This window comes from Crinia signifera, chromosome 12 (genome assembly GCF_055691185.1).
Source record: "Crinia signifera chromosome 12, ASM5569118v1, whole genome shotgun sequence".
In the NCBI taxonomy this organism is placed as follows: Eukaryota; Metazoa; Chordata; class Amphibia; order Anura; family Myobatrachidae; genus Crinia; species Crinia signifera.
This window is the reverse complement of record NC_139228.1, coordinates 82,419,522-82,436,649: the sequence shown is the minus strand read 5'-3', so window position 1 is coordinate 82,436,649 and position 17,128 is coordinate 82,419,522. Positions and strand designations below refer to the sequence as shown.

General features: G+C 46.3%; 1 protein-coding gene across 7 annotated transcripts in view; it reads right to left on the bottom strand.

The window, feature by feature from the left end:
* The window catches only part of HECTD1 (HECT domain E3 ubiquitin protein ligase 1), a 73,543-nt gene that overhangs the window by 1,221 nt on the left and 55,194 nt on the right, over window positions 1-17,128 (bottom strand). For 2 of the 7 annotated variants that reach the window (XM_083166773.1, XM_083166774.1), the window contains 17 exons: window positions 15,971-16,771; window positions 15,538-15,756; window positions 14,943-15,076; window positions 14,453-14,609; window positions 11,673-11,895; window positions 10,857-10,911; window positions 10,043-10,225; window positions 8,791-9,001; window positions 6,213-6,298; window positions 4,854-4,981; window positions 4,478-4,679; window positions 4,108-4,245; window positions 3,390-3,997; window positions 2,751-2,829; window positions 2,405-2,498; window positions 1,415-1,565; window positions 97-241 (listed from right to left, as the gene is read on the bottom strand). In XM_083166773.1, coding sequence (XP_083022899.1) covers window positions 97-241; window positions 1,415-1,565; window positions 2,405-2,498; window positions 2,751-2,829; window positions 3,390-3,997; window positions 4,108-4,245; window positions 4,478-4,679; window positions 4,854-4,981; window positions 6,213-6,298; window positions 8,791-9,001; window positions 10,043-10,225; window positions 10,857-10,911; window positions 11,673-11,895; window positions 14,453-14,609; window positions 14,943-15,076; window positions 15,538-15,756; window positions 15,971-16,771 — 3,614 coding nt within the window. The remainder of the gene's footprint in view (window positions 1-96; window positions 242-1,414; window positions 1,566-2,404; window positions 2,499-2,750; window positions 2,830-3,389; window positions 3,998-4,107; window positions 4,246-4,477; window positions 4,680-4,853; window positions 4,982-6,212; window positions 6,299-8,790; window positions 9,002-10,042; window positions 10,226-10,856; window positions 10,912-11,672; window positions 11,896-14,452; window positions 14,610-14,942; window positions 15,077-15,537; window positions 15,757-15,970; window positions 16,772-17,128) is intronic. The other 5 variants (XM_083166775.1, XM_083166777.1, XM_083166776.1 and 2 more) reach the window with 3 other exon arrangements.

Sequence of the window (17,128 nt, the reverse complement as noted above, 5' to 3'; positions counted from 1 at the left end):
AATGAACCTGAAAGTGCCGTAAAATGATGGAAAAACAGTAAGTGCAGTAATAGTGCAAGGGTAAACAGACACGCCCCCACACTGTGCGAGCCTCACCTTTCTCACAACTGTGAGGCGTGGATGGAGATTGGCTAGACCTCCAGGGGGTAATGTAGAGCACCCGGTTGTAAATTGCAGAAACGCTTTCCTCTCATCTGACGACATGCCACAGAGGACTCTCACAAAGCGAAGGAAGCCAGGGCTGCAAGGAAGATGCAAATACACATAGATCAGGAAATGGGCCAAAGCTTTGAAATAAATAAATCTGCAAGTTCTAACAATATTATTGTCATTTAAAAAAAAAAAAAACCCCTTAAATCAATGGGCCTGCCGTAGTAGCGGCACACGCAACAAAATTCGGAGGCTCGGTACTTGCATGCGCTGGACCCATACTGTGCATGTACAGTACCGGGCTTCAATGTAGCACGCAGATTGGCAGTAGACTGTCATTGATTGACAGTCTGATGCCGCTTGGTGACAGTGATGGCCTGTGTCACATCAATACCGAGGAATGTTGCAGTCTTTGCGCTACATGCCCAGGATTTCCATCCAAGAACGGAGATTTCCTGGCCTCCTTCATGTTGCTGCAGCAGGCGGCTTATGCAACCCCATAGGTCAAGCAGCCGGCCAATGGGTCTAAAGGGTTTTATATAAAATCAAATTCTAGGTTTCTATGACGGTGTCGCAGGTGATCTGATGCTGCATTACCATATACAGATGGGGCATGGCTCATCTTTGCAGGGGATGGCGACGCCAGCCGCCATCTGTATAGCGAGAAGGAGACGCGCGCGCACGAGAAGCGTGCGCGTCCCGCTTCCAGCGCTTCCCCCAAGTGACCGCCGGCTTGTCGGCAGTCACCCGGGGTCCCCGCCGCCTGCCCGCACACCCCCCCCCCCCCCCCCCCAACTGTGTCCATCTCCCTGAAGCGGAGACGGACAGGGTTCCCGTCGCCCCGCCGACGCAGATTGAGACTCACGCGCGTCTCAGTCAGATGGCGAGCCGGGCTGCTGGCGGATCGCCAGCGGTGACGTTCTGGCGATTCGCCAGCAAAGAAGAGCCCGGCCCCATCTGTATTACTATTGCTGCTGGTTCATTGTAAGCAGCAGTGTAACTCCAACCATATCAGAATATGACAGTGTTTTATGGTGACATCTTGCAGCGAAAATACTATAAATATTCAAGGGTAACATTTATTTGGGAAAGGAAGAGGGAAAAAAAAAACACATGTATTCACAATTCCACTAAAAGAAAATGAAAACGTTATTATTGGAGAATCCAAACCAGCAAGAAAAGGAGGCGGCTTACGGTGGTGCAAACCAAAGGGATGCAAGGGCATTAGGCCTGAATGGCCAATAAGAAGACTTGGTCACATTACCTCTCTCTGGTGTACCCCAGCTTAGGCTCCGTATAATTGATAATGTCTTCAGCAGACCAAGAAGGAGACTGATTTCCGCACAGTATCATCTGGACCTCCTCAGGGCTAAATGAACCCAGTTTCTCCATAGGGAATACTTTATTGAAGCCACCTAGGCGGTAAACCATGCACAAAATGATCAGTATTCACAACAAATATTTGATGTATTCTTTATTTGTATTTATTTTTTAAATAAGGCACCTAACTTTGTGTTCATTAGAAGTGCAGACGCTGCATTAATCACCGCTGGTGTCTGAATACGAGATATGGAAATGCCTGCTCGCATTAACCCCTTCACTGGCAATCCCAGAAAATTTCCAGGATTGCCACCATTTCCCCCTCCGTGGCGCCGGGCAACGCCGCTGTGCTGAGCTAGCAATGAGCTCGGCTTCAGCCGCTGCCCGGCCCCTTCCACCTGGCTGTGTGCGGCGTGAACTTGCTAACGTCACGCAGCACACAGTCGGGTTGCCGGGGGTGGCTGATAACGTGCACAGCAGCGCTGACCGGCTCCGGGAGACACAGTGGGGAAGGGGGGTTTAGGGAGCGCTCTCCCCCCGAGTATTTGGTGGTGGTGACTACAGAGGCACCGTCAGTATTACAGCGCCCACAGACACACACACAAAGTAAACAGGGAAGAACTTTGTAGCGGCATTTGTACAAGGTCACAGATGGGCGGTTGCCAAAAGACGCAGCCACACCTATAGCAGCCTCTGCACCAGGCCCTTGGTGTGGAAATTTACCCACACTCCTGACTGACCAACAGACATTGCGGATTTGTGGCTTGCAGAGAGAGGGCCTAAAAGTGCCCCTATCGGGCATCTACTACCAGTGTTGCCATGTTTCCTGCAATGCCCATTGCTAAAGATATACGATCATAGATTATAAATACATTGACCAGTGAATTTTATCTGTACCGCAATCCGATTTTACGCCACATTTAACCAGACTTACTTCTAAATGCTTCCATTTGTTTTTGCACACCGGTCTGCATGCAAAAGTCAAACATCAGATCTACATAATCCTCGGCGTTGTCTATAGACACCATCTGGAGAATAAAAAAAGTAGTCAGTCCCATGCAAAACAAAGCCAGACACGACAGGCTAAATATACATTATGTATAAGATCCGCAGATTAGACAGCAGGATCTGCTGAAGCCAAATATGGGAACAAGTATTTGTAATCATTAAAGTTCCAGTGACAACCGATTATCTGCAGGATTTGCATTAGTTTTCTTTGCTTGATATAAACCAGAAGAGGACAGTGTTCATTGGACAGCGTGAGGGGTGCGTTCACTCACCTCATCCTCGCCGTTAGGTTTTAGGTCTATTGCACTGAATCCATAAACACGAGAGGAAGGACAGAACTGGAAATTTAGCCTGAGATAAAGAGAGAGATAACAGTAAACAGGAATGGTGTATATTGGGAGTCATTATAAACAGCTTGGGGTTGCACATCACATTTGACAGTCACCAGATCAGCTTACAAGTTCCATTACACAAAACCCCACAAGAAACAAACTTAATATGTATTCTATAAAATAGATCTTAAAGAGTACGTACATACTGGACGATAGATCGGGCGTTCGACTGAACGGCCAACATATCGATACACAATTGGCCAGTGTGTATGAGCAAAATATCTGAACAGCGATGTTCACAGATAGATCGCATTGGTTGTGCCCCACAGCCTATGCCTGATATATCGGCGCACCGTGCAGTGTGTACAGGCGATCCGACAATTGTCTGTACAGCCGTGTCAGGAACCGCCAATGATTGAAAGCTTAGTGGGCGGGCTTATGCAAATGCACCCGCCCCTTTGGGATCAGGCAGTGTGTATGGAGAACCGATCTGTCTGCAGATATATCGGTGTGTGTACCCAGCTTTAGAGTTTCTTGGAAATTCTATTTAAAAAAACCTCTCTGTGGCCCCAGGCTTACCCTAAATCCTCAATGCTGACAGGAGGTCCCGACCCGGATGGATTCTTTAACATCAGCTCTTGGAGTTGCGTGTTCTTCTCATCCTCAGACAAGCTGCGATTCCCCAGAATGTGTCTCCTTTTCAATGCAAGCTCCCGGATATCTCTGAGAAACCGCGCACGGTGCAGGTTTACAAGTTCAAAGTCCTCCCAGGTCAAGATACCCTGGAACCAGGCTGGTGGCTTTGGCTTCGGTGGGTCCAAGATAAACTCTGACTTGGAATCTTCCTCAAAACTACCCACAGAGAGGGCATCGTGTCCGTCCTCAGTGGAGGCTTCTGATTGGCTCTCAGTACAGTGCTCACTTTCCTCCCCCTGAGAGGCATACAACAGTTTGCTCATGTTGCTTTTAATATCTCCCATACACATGAGCCTGAAGAAAGGTTTAGAAATGGGCAAGTCTACCAGGCGATTGTCCTGTATGCATTTTGCCAAGAATACACCCAGAAAATGGCACAGCCTGGTCACTCTGTCCAGCTCCTCACTGTCCTGGGGATAGGGAGCTATGAACAGTCCACAGGACCGCTGCACGTAATACCCAGGAGGCTTCAGACCACCACCCAAGTCCACCTAGGAGATAACAGGCACGAAATGTAACCAAATGAAAGCTCATCGACAAAAACAAAACGGTTTAAGAGGCGATTGCTGTAGCCTCTTACACCGACAGGTTTGTACCTTACCTGTCGAGACTCGTCATCTGGGAAGTCATCGTCACACAACCAGATACCCAAGTCAGTCTTCTGGAATTCTGCTGCCACCAGGGCATAAAATTCAAGGGTAGGGCCCAGCCCAGTCCCTTCCTCCCCAAGAAATTCCACCTGCAAACAAATCGGTATAAATGTTATACTAGAAACGAACAGTGACATATATGTGGCCTGCTAACAATATGAAACATATTACTTTATAACGTATTTATGTTCCAAGTAGGAGAGTTCCATGGCCACAACGAAACTGCATATATCTCAGTCTATAACCGTTTCATGGAATGCGGTATCAGTGGCAGGGGTGCCAACGCTTCACTACTGACGTGATGTTGGTATAATAGATTACCTCTAGCACAGATTTGCGGTCTGCATGGATTTGCATAACGTTCTCCGCCCACTCCATCAGCGACTCTCCTCGCGGGACCTTCACTCGCTCGTGTTTTAAACGTCCCACTCTGAATTCCCCAGGGTCATCCCTGCGAACTGCACTGGCGTTCCTACTCCTCTCTACAGTGGCCTCCCTCCTGTTCTGTAGCCACACAATAGCTCTGCACAGAAATAAACCACAACATTATTTATTAACCGTCGACCTTAGATAGTGCAGCGAATTCCGTTACACATTCTGTGCATGCTCCTCAGCCACAGTGAGATACACTCTTACGCTGCACACAAACAACTCTGGTGTCATGTGGATGTGCATAAAGCTGTTCAGTTATTAGTACCTGGATGCTCCAAATGCTGTACATGTAAAATAAAGCTGTCTCGTCTCAAAGGGGATTAGGAAGGGACACTTGCTGGTTAGCTGTTCGCACCAATCTGGCAAGGCTCCGCTCGCCAGAGCTAATGGCTCCTAAAAAAGAAAATCAGAAGGTGAATTCTTCCCAACCCATACCGCTGATCCTTGTATAAGAAAGTGTCAGAGTCTGAGACAGTGCAGACGTCCTCTCCTATCGGTTCTCTCTCATTCTACAGGGAAGGAACACAAAGCAGGCTTATATGTCACTCCTACTAGAAGGCAGGGCACTGGGACAAAAACACCTCACCCCTACTACCCTCTGGGTGCCAGTGTCCTTAACGTTGGACACAGGACCCTGTAATCTTCTGCTGCTTTTACATTTTCTTTTCCTTATTTTATCCTACAGAGAGGCGCATTCTTCTGTACTAGAACGACCTTAGGCCCATAGTACCATTTTAGGAATCCAATGCCAGTTACCACTGCTCCACAGAAATTTCAACTAGCGGCTCTTTCTAGCTTCCAAAATATGGTGGATTGTTACCCCCCTTTTAGATCTGAAGGCACTCATACATTTTTCTCATGGTAGTGAAAGACGGAATTGGTGGAGTGATTGGGAAGTTGAAGGCTACCTATAGGTCAGTGATGTCCATCATATCTCTCCAAGGACCACCAGCAATTCCAAGAGGCGGTGCTCCCTAGGTATTAAAGTCATTGTGGTGTATACAATGCAGCAGCTAGCGCGGTTTGCATGGCAAGGATGGCTTATTTTTGACAAGGAAAAGCGATCCTCGCCGTCCAACCCCCCTCGTTGCATTCAATGTTTTGCCGGTGAGGATCCCCTTAAACAGCGAGGTTCACAGCAGAGGCAGCGAGTCCGCTGCATTTTGTGGGGAGCCCCAGCGTTTTGATGGGCACACTCGCCGTTTCCACCACATTGAAAAGAAGCAGCGAGGTGGAAATGGCGAGTGAAGGGGAGGGCGTTGAATACTCTGAGGGCGAGCTATCGGGACTGCTCGCCATATAGCTGGCCGTCAGGGGCTCGCCAATGGCATTGAATATACTCCGGTGTATATATACACATTCAGGCAAGGGACAGATCTGGGGACAAGCCGGATTTTAAGCTGTACTGGAAAACGGAGGTGGAGCAGGAAGGTTAAAAGGAGAGAGGATGAGTCAGGTTACTTCTATTGCTCTGCCTCCAACAGTCTTTATAATACCCCTTGTGGAATCCATACAAATGATTTAACTGCAATCCTACATGGTACAATACATTTACTATAAAACCCTGAATACAACACTGCTGTTCATGCTATCTACTAAATATATTGAATAAACCCGTCCAAACCTCAATTTGCTGCAGTATTTTGGTTGTGATTTTCTTGCTGGTAAATTCCTCTGGAGAAACAGTGAAAAGAAGCATCTCCTCGTCTTCTGAAAAACATCAAGGGGAAACAAAAATGTGAGAACGTATATACCGCCATCCCCCATTTTCTCCTCCCCCTACCAAATCATGCCACAATATTCCAATTCATGGCTTTGTTTTAAAGAACATGCACACACACAGTTTGTAATACCCATACAATCTAATCGAAATCTAATGGACTTTGACCAGTTTTTTAAGGCACATTCGATGCTGATGCACGGATCTGCACCATCAAAATCGAGCAGTAAAATAGACTGTTCAGGCAAGACCATACAGAACAGATCTGTACTATATATTCCAAATCAAATGCATTCTGCTTGCCGTTCGAATTGGGATCGAATTGCAAGCAAAATCGCACCCAGTGAACACCCCTTAAGCTATCCAAGTGCAATTCCCAAAGCACATGTCACCTGGTAACTGTTGGTCAAGTTAAAATGTAATTTTTTTTAACATATCTTCTTATTTTGCCTAGAAAATTTTTACTTTGTTTTTATCTGTATAGAATGTTTTCTTTTGATGGCAACAAAAGGATTAGCTAAAGGGGAAAAATTGCAAACAGGACAATTTATTCCCAAGCAAGATAATTTTTGCCAACATGCTCTGGGGGACATTGAAGTGTAGTAAGTGGAGTTTGGGCACATTATACAGTCCCCTCACTTGCCGGCCTGATAGAGCCGAGTGCTTACTCATGCTGCTGCATGGAAGACTATTTCTTTATTTTAACAGTTTTTTTTACAACTACTGGCATCCAAAGGGCAGTCTCTATGCTGTAGAGCCATACTGCAATGAAGAAGCCTCTGTGGAGACCCCCCCTCCCCCCCCCCACATACACCACAGGGAAGCGCCTGGGCAATCTCTGCACACAGTTTCCACAAGAGGAGGCAGTACAGAAACTCAGCTAGGTTCATTAAGCAAGACCCAGATGGACAGGACCAAGGGGTTTATTCTCCAATCTTTTTATCATGCCAAAGTCCGATGTTACATGGATTAGCTCAGCCATCAGGATCTTCATCCCGGTGAGAGGTCTCTTCATTCGGAGGTGTTCCAGGCTCGAATGGACAAATGGGGCATTCCGGAAGTAGATCTCACGGCATTTTGCCTCAATCACAAGCTTAACCGTAGTTGCTTGAGACCAAAGAACTTCATAGCTCTGACAGCAGTCGCTTGGTCTCTGCCATGGACCTTTCTCCTCATTGACCTGTTTTCTCAGTTTTTGCTGCTCCCACAGGTTTTCAAGCAAATCAAGAGGTCACAAGGGTTCCGGTTCTCAGATCATTTGATGGCGTGGCTGTTGAAACCTGACATTTTAATGAGAGACACTGCAGACAAGGCCATTCAGAGCATGCGTCGGGTTCCTTAGCCAACCTTGGCCCTAGTTTATCATTGAATTCGACAGGCCTATGTATACTGGTGTGAAGGGAAGAAATTTACTCTTCCTGTTTTTCCAATATACTTTTTCTTACTTCGGATGGGTCTGTATGCCGGCTTTTATTTGAAACCCTTGAAGGTGGTATCTGCTCTTTCCATCTTTTTGTTAGCAATGTTTGGCCTTGCTACCTGTTGTCCAAACCTATTTTTCCAGGATTGGGTGGAGCTGCGTATAAAACTTTATTTACATTTTTTTGGCAAAATGTTCTGTATAAATTTCACATTTATCAACCTATTGTGGGTCCGGTTTCTCCCAGCGATAACTGATGCTCTAAGCATGGTACGAACGGTCTGATGCTGTTTCTAGGTCTTCCTCTTTCCGCAAGTCAGATGGTGCGTCATCTACGATGCCCACAAGTGGGGTTGGCTGGCCACTAAAGCAAACAATGGCACTGTGGCTTGTGATTTGTCACGTTTATGTTGAAAATGGCATGAGCTTCATTCCAGAACAGCCAGAGAACGGAATCGGGTTTTGAGCTACTGGCATGATCCATATGGTTTCCCCTTCTCATCAGTAACATTGTAACTTGTACTAGCGACCTGATTGTAGCTGGGATGCCAGTTTGCTTATACATGCCTTAACATTCACTCATACCCTGTGCAGTTGTATACAAAACAGGGGTGCAATTCAAGTTATTTACTAAAAAGATCAACACCACCGTGCTCTTTAAATTGTCTCATTCGTGCCTGCACCTCATATCTGAGAATCCCCTTTTGCACCTTTATCCTGAGCCGCTACCCACTTATAGAATACCAACAAAGCCCAATCCGCTTCTTCAAAGTTTCAAATGCTCTGTGTTTATTCTGTCTACCTTATGTGTGGCTGTGTTATGTTACACTGTAGACAGGCCTTCGAAATGGAACTCTAATAAAATACAGTGGAGTCTCAGTAGGTTAAAGGTAGGTGTTAGGAAGTCAGAACCTCAAAGATGAGACAACACAACTTGGTCCTCCCTAGAACGAATCAAGTGCTCTCCTCACTATGACATACAAGGATCCACTGCAAGGGAACACTATACAGATTACCACAGCAGGGGGCAATGTAGGGTGATAACACTCCAGAAAAACTCACCTTCCTGCGGCGTCCTCGCAGAGTAAGGATCGCTGGCGACAATATAAAGAATGCGAAGCAGCTGCAGAACATCCTCCACCCCACACGAGTTCTGCCCACTGCCTGCCTTAGCTTGTGCCTGCTCCCGAGCATGACTTAAAATATCCGCGCTCTGTAGTGTGACGAGCGCCGCTGGCATCACTGCGGATTTGCAGCCGTTCTCACAGAAGTCCTGCGGGCAAAGCAGTATAAAGAACAGATGAGAACCGGCCCAGTACAATGTAAAATTCTATTTAACAGCCCTGCGTTCTCTCACAACACACAATACGCAATCTTGTCCCCACAAAGAAAAACAGATAGAAAAACACACATACATACACACACACACACATACACAAGTGTCCTCGGAGTTTGTGCTCTAAAGATGACAAAACAAAAACATCAGTAAGTTCTTGGTCATCATGTTCTTCTAGTAGTTATTAGAAGTCCATAGCTGAGCTGGCCATAATGGACGATCCATCTAATCGAGTAGCCCGATCTACGGTACATGCAAAATTATATCCAAATCTAAACTATCTGGGGCCTGATTCCAAAAATGGATGCATTTCGCACAGCAGATAAGTCATTGAATGCAGCTGCTGTAATGATAATATGCAAAAGTAGCACGGGGAGTCTTGTGTAAATAGAAGCCTCGAGTCCTGCATGCTTGGGTGACCAGCTGCTGTCTCCAAAGACGCGGCATCAAATCACTTGTATCTGAGAAACTCGCAGGTTACGGGGGATGGCTGGGCTGTTCACGATGTCGGTGACAGGAAATCTGCATCAGAAGATGTAGATCTGGCCAGGCCCAGAAAACGGGAAGACACACCCTCACTTTCAAGACCACCGCCCACCTCTGATCACCCCCAGCCCCAAACTCTGGCAGCCTGTCAATCAGACTGCAGCTGAGGTGGAGTACCCCGTGTGACCACGCAGGATGCACTCGGCACATCTATCCGGCCCAAAAAGGCACTACTTAGCCAGTTAGACAATAACAGGATACAATGCACACATGTTCCCACTGGATTTACTATAAATCTAAATCAAAGTAATCTATTCCAATTAGGAAAAAAATACATTTTTTGCAGACCCATAAAGGCTGCAATATTCTAATTAAAAGGCAAAATTGGCTGTAAAATCTGCAGCATGTATAGGCACTTAATCTGAAATGTTATCTACTTTCCCACCAATTCTGAAACATCTCAATGATCAAGCCAACCCCAACCCGCTTTACTTTGTAAGCGGCGATAAGCTGGGAGCAGTTGCGGTTCTTTCGGATGCTCTTGTTAGTTCCAGTCAGTTTCCAGCGCCGCAAGAAGTTAGGATCTGCGTTCCTCTGCAGATACGTGATCAGATCATTCTTTGGCAAAGCATCTGTACCCAGTGACTGCTCCACATGTTCCACGGACCAGCAGCCCTGAAGAAGGGAATGCGGCATTAAGGGGACATCTCACAGCTGGACAGATCTGCTCTACTACTGGAAACTGAATGGAATTGTCTTCTTGCATGATAAACACCCCTAGATTGCTGTACATCTTACGTCTAAGCACATTGAGAAGTAACACACACCAAGATGCAGGGAGCAGCTGCCAAATTTTATTAGTACTGCTGCTTCACCTAGGCCCAGGATTGGGAACCTTGGCTCTCTACCTGTTGTTGAACTACACATCCCAGCATGCTCTGCAACAGTTTTAGAATGGTTAAATAGCAAAACTGTAGCAGGGCGTGCTGGAAAGTGTAGTTTAACAAGAGCAGGAGAGCCAAAGTTCCCCACTCCTCCGTTTCACAAAGCAGACTGTTAATAGGCACAGGATTTCATATTCCGGGATATGTTAGGAGCAATGAGGCTCCCGTGCCATTTTATTCTGTGCAATTTGTACACCCTGTGCGACAAAGCGGAATCACTGCAACCAATTGCCCTTCTAACAGGTAATCCTACAAAATGGTAGTAATTACCATCCTAGAATGTCTGCCCCAAAGAATAACCTCTCATTGAAGCTTATTAGGTCCTTGTCACATTGTGTAACGTAGTACGAGCTGACACTCACCAATCTGCCGGACTCCTTCTGTTTGTCGGATTCCTTCATCTCCCTGTACATTATTCTGTTCATGGAATAAAGTGGAAGCAGTTTATAGACAGCTGATACAATATAAATCACTGCATACTGTTACTATATAAATACCCTGTTCATTAATAGATTTATCCTCCGTTCACTTACCAGAGGTGTAATGGTCGGGAAGCTCACAAACATTTAAGGCAGGTTTAGCTACCGGTTGCAAAGTTGCCAGGGGGCCATGTGGTTTATGTGAGAAGCAATGAAATTATATGCAATTATATGGTGCAATGTTTTTTTTTTTCTGTAGAGAAAACCTTATGTCAACGTATGTGGTTTCTCTCTGTGCAGGCCCATGTATGTGTTTTTTTTGGTTTGTTTTTTCCTGTGGGGAACGGACGGTGTGTTTGCAGCTTTTAAATATTGTTCGGTGTGCCACGAGTTAAAAACGGTTGAACATCACAGCTCTGAGGGAACAAAGTAGTGCGGCGTATATTGTTGGATTTCCATTGCACTAGGGGGGTGATTCTAGTTGGCACGCTCCCCTGCCGTTCGCACCTAGCAGTGTGGGAACGCCCAGCCGGCATTTAAATGGCAAGCAGAGCTGCTAATTTCAACCAGAATAAGGTCCTAGGTCCCAACTCTCCTCCATTATTCAGTTTCATTTACTTCACAGTGGTCAAAAAAAATAAAGGCTATTTAATTTATTGTTGTATCTTCTAATTAATAGACCTTTACTTCCTTCTCTAAAGTAATCCAGTCTTCAGCAAACGCTCTAGTGAGCTCAAAGAGAAAGATTGTCCTCCTTACGTGTATGTGGGTTCCCATATCCTCCGCAGTTTGTCCGATTTGACAGATCCATTGCAGGAAAACTGCAGCAGCTTCTGAACATAGTAGAAGATGGTGGAGCGGAAATTACTCAGTGGAAGCTCAACTTCACGCCCATTTCCCAGACCGGTCACTTTCAAAGTGAGAGAGAGCCTGGGAGCAGGAGCACATTCAACTTCTTCCAGCAGCTCTGAGTGGGGAGTACCTGCAATGAATAAGCAATGACTTCAAATGACGCAACTCCTACTGATCCAAACAGGATATTCAAGCCCTCGTTCTATTTCTCTAAAAACCACAAGACCTAATTATGTGTCACATTTGTTTGTTTGTAAATCACAAAGGTTTGTGCACCGAGACGGCATATTTGCTTGGGTGCAACACTTCAGTGACACACAGGGGACTCAGGACAACACTCCAGTGACACACAGGGGACTCAGGACAACACTCCAGTGACACACAGGGGACTCAGGACAACACTCCAGTGACACACAGGGGACTCAGGACAACACTCCAGTGACACACAGAGGACTCAGGACAACACTCCAGTGACACACAGAGGACTCAGGACAACACTCCAGTGACACACAGAGGACTCAGGACAACACTCCAGTGACACACAGAGGACTCAGGACAACACTCCAGTGACACACAAAGGACTCAGGACAACACTCCAGTGACACACAGAGGACTCAGGACAACACTCCAGTGACACACAGAGGACTCAGGACAACACTCCAGTGACACACAGAGGACTCAGGACAACACTCCAGTGACACACAGAGGACTCAGGACAACACTCCAGTGACACACAGAGGACTCAGGACAACACTCCAGTGACACACAGAGGACTCTGGACAACACTCCAGTGACACACAGAGGACTCCGGACAACACTCCAGTGACACACAGAGGACTCAGTACAACACTCCAGTGACACACAGAGGACTTTATAATATTCCACATTTATCGCAGAGCATTCAGTATCGATTACAGGACTCCATTATAAGAAGCTCTCATAATACTGGACAGTTTATCCCTGCTCTTACTACCAAGAGACATACGGATGACCGGCAGTCAGAATACATCCAAGGAGGGAATGCCGACAGGGTGGTATACTTACCTCACCGTGTGTACACACCATTACACTGCTGTGGATGATTATCTTTCATGTATATGGCATAATACCACATCATGGAGTAGAAGGGAGATCTTCCACAGTGCAGTTATGAAGGTATTTGTATATTGAGATATTTTAACCATGTCGACCTGATTTAACCTATACATTGGAACACTAAACCAATACCGTATCAATTCCTGGTTACCAATATCCCCCACCCCACATATTAGTTAAAATACTAGAATAATCCATGGCCCATACCTCCCCCTTCCACTAGACTTATACCCATACTAACCCTCCTGGTCACGGTGGCCAAAAAGGTCATTCTCAATAACTGGATAAAACCTCAGGTGCCAACGGTGACGGAGGTGGAGACCTTGCTATTAAAATATCTTTACTATGACAAATATGATCTTTTGGGGAACTCCACCCCCCGCTTCCAACGCGAAATTCCGCTCGATTTGGGCCCCCTTTATCAATAGCCGCCCTCCCACCCACAGAAGGGAAATGTGTAAACTCCTGAAAATTCCAGAAAACTCATTATAACCTCTTCTACGAGGAGACTCTCACCGAAGAATGTGTAACAGCTACACCCCCCCCCCTTCCCCTCCCAAGCCTCCCCCCTCCCCCTTTTTCTTTTTTTGTCTTATATGTTCCACCATTTAGAAAAAGTTAAAAAAGTTAGGATAAAAGTTATGATGTGTTAGCTACTAGCCTTTTTTGGATCTGCATAATTCATATGTAGCGTTCGGACCACAGGGTGAGAGTACCGTACCCACCAGATACACCTAACCTGCCATTCACATCACTTGTGGTCAAACGCGTTTGTTTGTTAGATTTGTTTCGGATGCTGGCCTATCTGAGATGGGGCCTCATTCATACGCATATGTGCAGATCTAGATGTTTACCTTGTTTGTATCCCCCATTGTTTGTCCTAAATAAACATATTTAAAAAAAAAAAAAGGTACTTATGAGTTATCCGGGCGCCCGATTTCTAAATCGGGTCGGATCGGGCACATCGCATCGCATCGCATGCGACCATCGGATGCGATGCGATGACCCGATTTTTCTATAGGAATCAATGTTAAAATGGACAGAGTCCATTTTAACATGGAATTCAATGGGAAAAAGGGGTTCTTTTCATACCCCTACTATCCAAGTGGGCATGGAGTTGGATATAAACCTGTGGCGAGCGTAGCGAGCCACCGAGCCCGAAGCGTGGCGAGCGTAGCGAGCCCCGCGAGGGGACATAGAATACCGTCCGCTCGCCACGCTTCGGGCTCGGTGGCTCGCTACGCTCGCCACAGGTTTATATCCAACTCCATGCCCACTTGGATAGTAGGGGTATGAAGAGGACCCCTTTTTCCCATTGAATTCCATGTTAAAATGGACTCTGTCCATTTTAACATTGATTCCTATGGAAAAATCGGGTCATCGCATCGCATCGCATCTGATTGTATGCCTTAACTTAAGGCATACAATCAAAAAATCGGGCGCCCAGATAACTCATAAGTACCAAAAAAAAAAAAAATACTAGAATAATAGACAAAAAAGGAGGTATCACAAGGAATGCATATTCCCTGCCCATCATCGTGTAAGTTCATCACATACATAATGTTCTAGGTTACTCTACTATTAGTAGTTACCTGGAGCTGGTATATCCAAGTCTGTGGTCTGCTGGACGTTGGTTCTCCCAGGACGAGGATCGAAGGCTGGGACAAGCGCTGAGAACTGTCTCTTCAATACGTAGTCATCGTCCCATGTTCTGCGTCTTCCACCTTTTGTCTCGTACTCCTCTTCCTCCTGTCCAGGAAAGCAAAGAATTATTGTAGTAGTAGTTCAGTAGTGTAGGAATATGCCAGAGAAAAACACACACATTACTCTAAAACAGTGGTTCCCAACCCTGGTCCTCAAGTACCCCCAACAATGCACGTTTTCCAGGTCTCCACACAGAATCACAAGTGACATAATTGGCTCCACCTTTGGATCTTTTCAAATGTGCCTGAATAATGAGTGCACCTGCCGGGTGACCTAGAAAAATTGCACTGTTGGGGGTACTCGAGGACCAGGGTTGGGAACCACTGCTCTCAAAAGCATCCATCTAAGTGCTTAATAACTTAGGAGCTGTGGACTCACCATTACTTCCTCATACTCCTGTTCCTCCTGGTTGTCATCCTCATTTTCATCGTCTTCTTCATCTGGCTCTGGAAGATCTTCATCATCATCAAGCTCAGCCAGGAGAGTGCTTGCCCGACAGCTGTCCAAGAAATCTGTAGACCACAAGATGACAAGAGAAGAGGTAAAGTTAGGACACTTCGGAGTTTCATCAATTGACATACAATAATCAATCCTGAATCTGACTGTCGGGACGTTCCAGACAGTCGCATTCACTGCCGTTTTTGACCCGTTCCGACTGACTAAAAGTCGGTATTCAAATGTTGCAACTGTTGACTGTCGGAACGGCTGCATTTATTTCGGAAATGGATGCTAAGTTGTCTGAATTGGCCACAAATTCGACAATTACAGGCCGTTTCCGACAACTCATATTCAACTTTAAGAAACGCAGAATCTGAAAGCCTTCAACGGCAGCATTGAATAGGCAAGTGCCGCTATTTCCACCATCGAAAATAACGCCACAGATAGAAAGCCGCCTTAAAACTACTATGCACGCATCAAAGCAAATGCTACTTCTCCAGTCACATGATTTTCAGTTATGGAATGAAATACATACCGTATAGGGAATACTCTGCCTCCTGGCCAGTGTCACTCTCACTGGAGGTGGATGTAAGGCTGGTGGTCAGGGTATTGCTAAGAGACTGGCCAACAGAAAGGCCTGTAGTAGCCGTTGCCACGTTACTGCTGGTGACGCTAGAAGTGGACATTGTAACAGTGGATGTAGTTCCTGTCGTGGTCAAATTAGGGAAACTCTGGGCTCCCATTAGTGGAGAGGCTGGGGGGGGGGGGGGGGGGGGGGGGAGATAGAGAGGGAGAAAACACAAATTAATAACTTTATTGCTTAACCCACATTCACAGTTATCACTGTGTACATTACCCCACCAACAAGTACATATTTGTGGTAACGCTCGTCTCAGTAAATTTCCCCCTATGTCTCGGTTATGGCAGATGGCACAGTTCTAGTACATATCCCAAATACGGATACTCACTGGCAGAGCTGACGGCATTTCTCCCCAGAGTGTTGGTGTTGTTATCACTGCTGCTCCGGCTAAGGTTCATGTTGTTTGTTGCATTCGTCCTGGCAATGTTTGCAACTCTCCTGACAAAGGATTCCAAGCTGGAGGTCTCACGGGATGACAAGTTGGGAACACTAGCGCTGGAACTCATGGGAGCCCCTGCAGCCAGGAGCGAACTGACTGAAAGCCTGTTGCTGGTGGATGACCCCAGTGGCCGGGGAACAGCAGCCTCCTTGTTGCTGAGTTCTGACACAGAACTGACATCAGGGGAGCTGATGCTCACCATACCCATAGATATGGCTGGGGTATCCCCTGTCTTTCGCTCTCCTCCTTCAATCACCACTTCCCCCCCTAGAGGGCATGTGGAAGATCCAGGGACTATCGGATTAGAAGACAGCACCAGGATGGGATCATTGTGTAGGTCAGAACCTGATTCGTCTGCCCTCCTCTCTGTCTTGGCACAGGTCAGACTCGCATCACTGCTACTTGCCACACTGCAGACGGAACTACTACTCCCCTTGCGACTACAGGAGCCGGTCACACCCCCGGCAACTGTGCAAGTGGAGGAGGAATGGGGAGGAGCTTTGTCAGGACAGTTGTTTTTCACGAGGCTGCTCCAGGAAGGTGGTGTGCCTGCAACAGTGGATGAAACAGGTTTGGATGACGCCGCAGTATCTGGGTCATAACCTGGGGCCAGCTTCAGGTCAAATTTTCCTTCCGCGCCCATGCGGTAAGAATTAGAGCCACCGGCATCCCAAATGACATCAATCCAGCCTGGAAAGGGATAGCAGCGTGTAAGATGGAAGAGCAGATAGCAAAAAAAAAAAGGATTTGATTGGAATTATGCAAAAAGCAATAGCAAGCACTCAAACCCGATTGCGGTATTTAAGATATTACCCCATCACAGATATGCAAGCACACGTACAAAAGCGGAATGGTCATTTCAATAAATGTTTCATGCCTTGACACCAGATATAACAACATTCTAATCAGAAAAGATCTGAAATCCAATTTGAAATTTTAAATTTCACATTTTTAAAAAAGCAAAAAAAAAAATCTCAATTTGTTTTGCTGCAAGCAGAAAAGCGGCTGAGGCCGAAGTAGATGGAAAAAGAAAGAGGTCACAAGTTT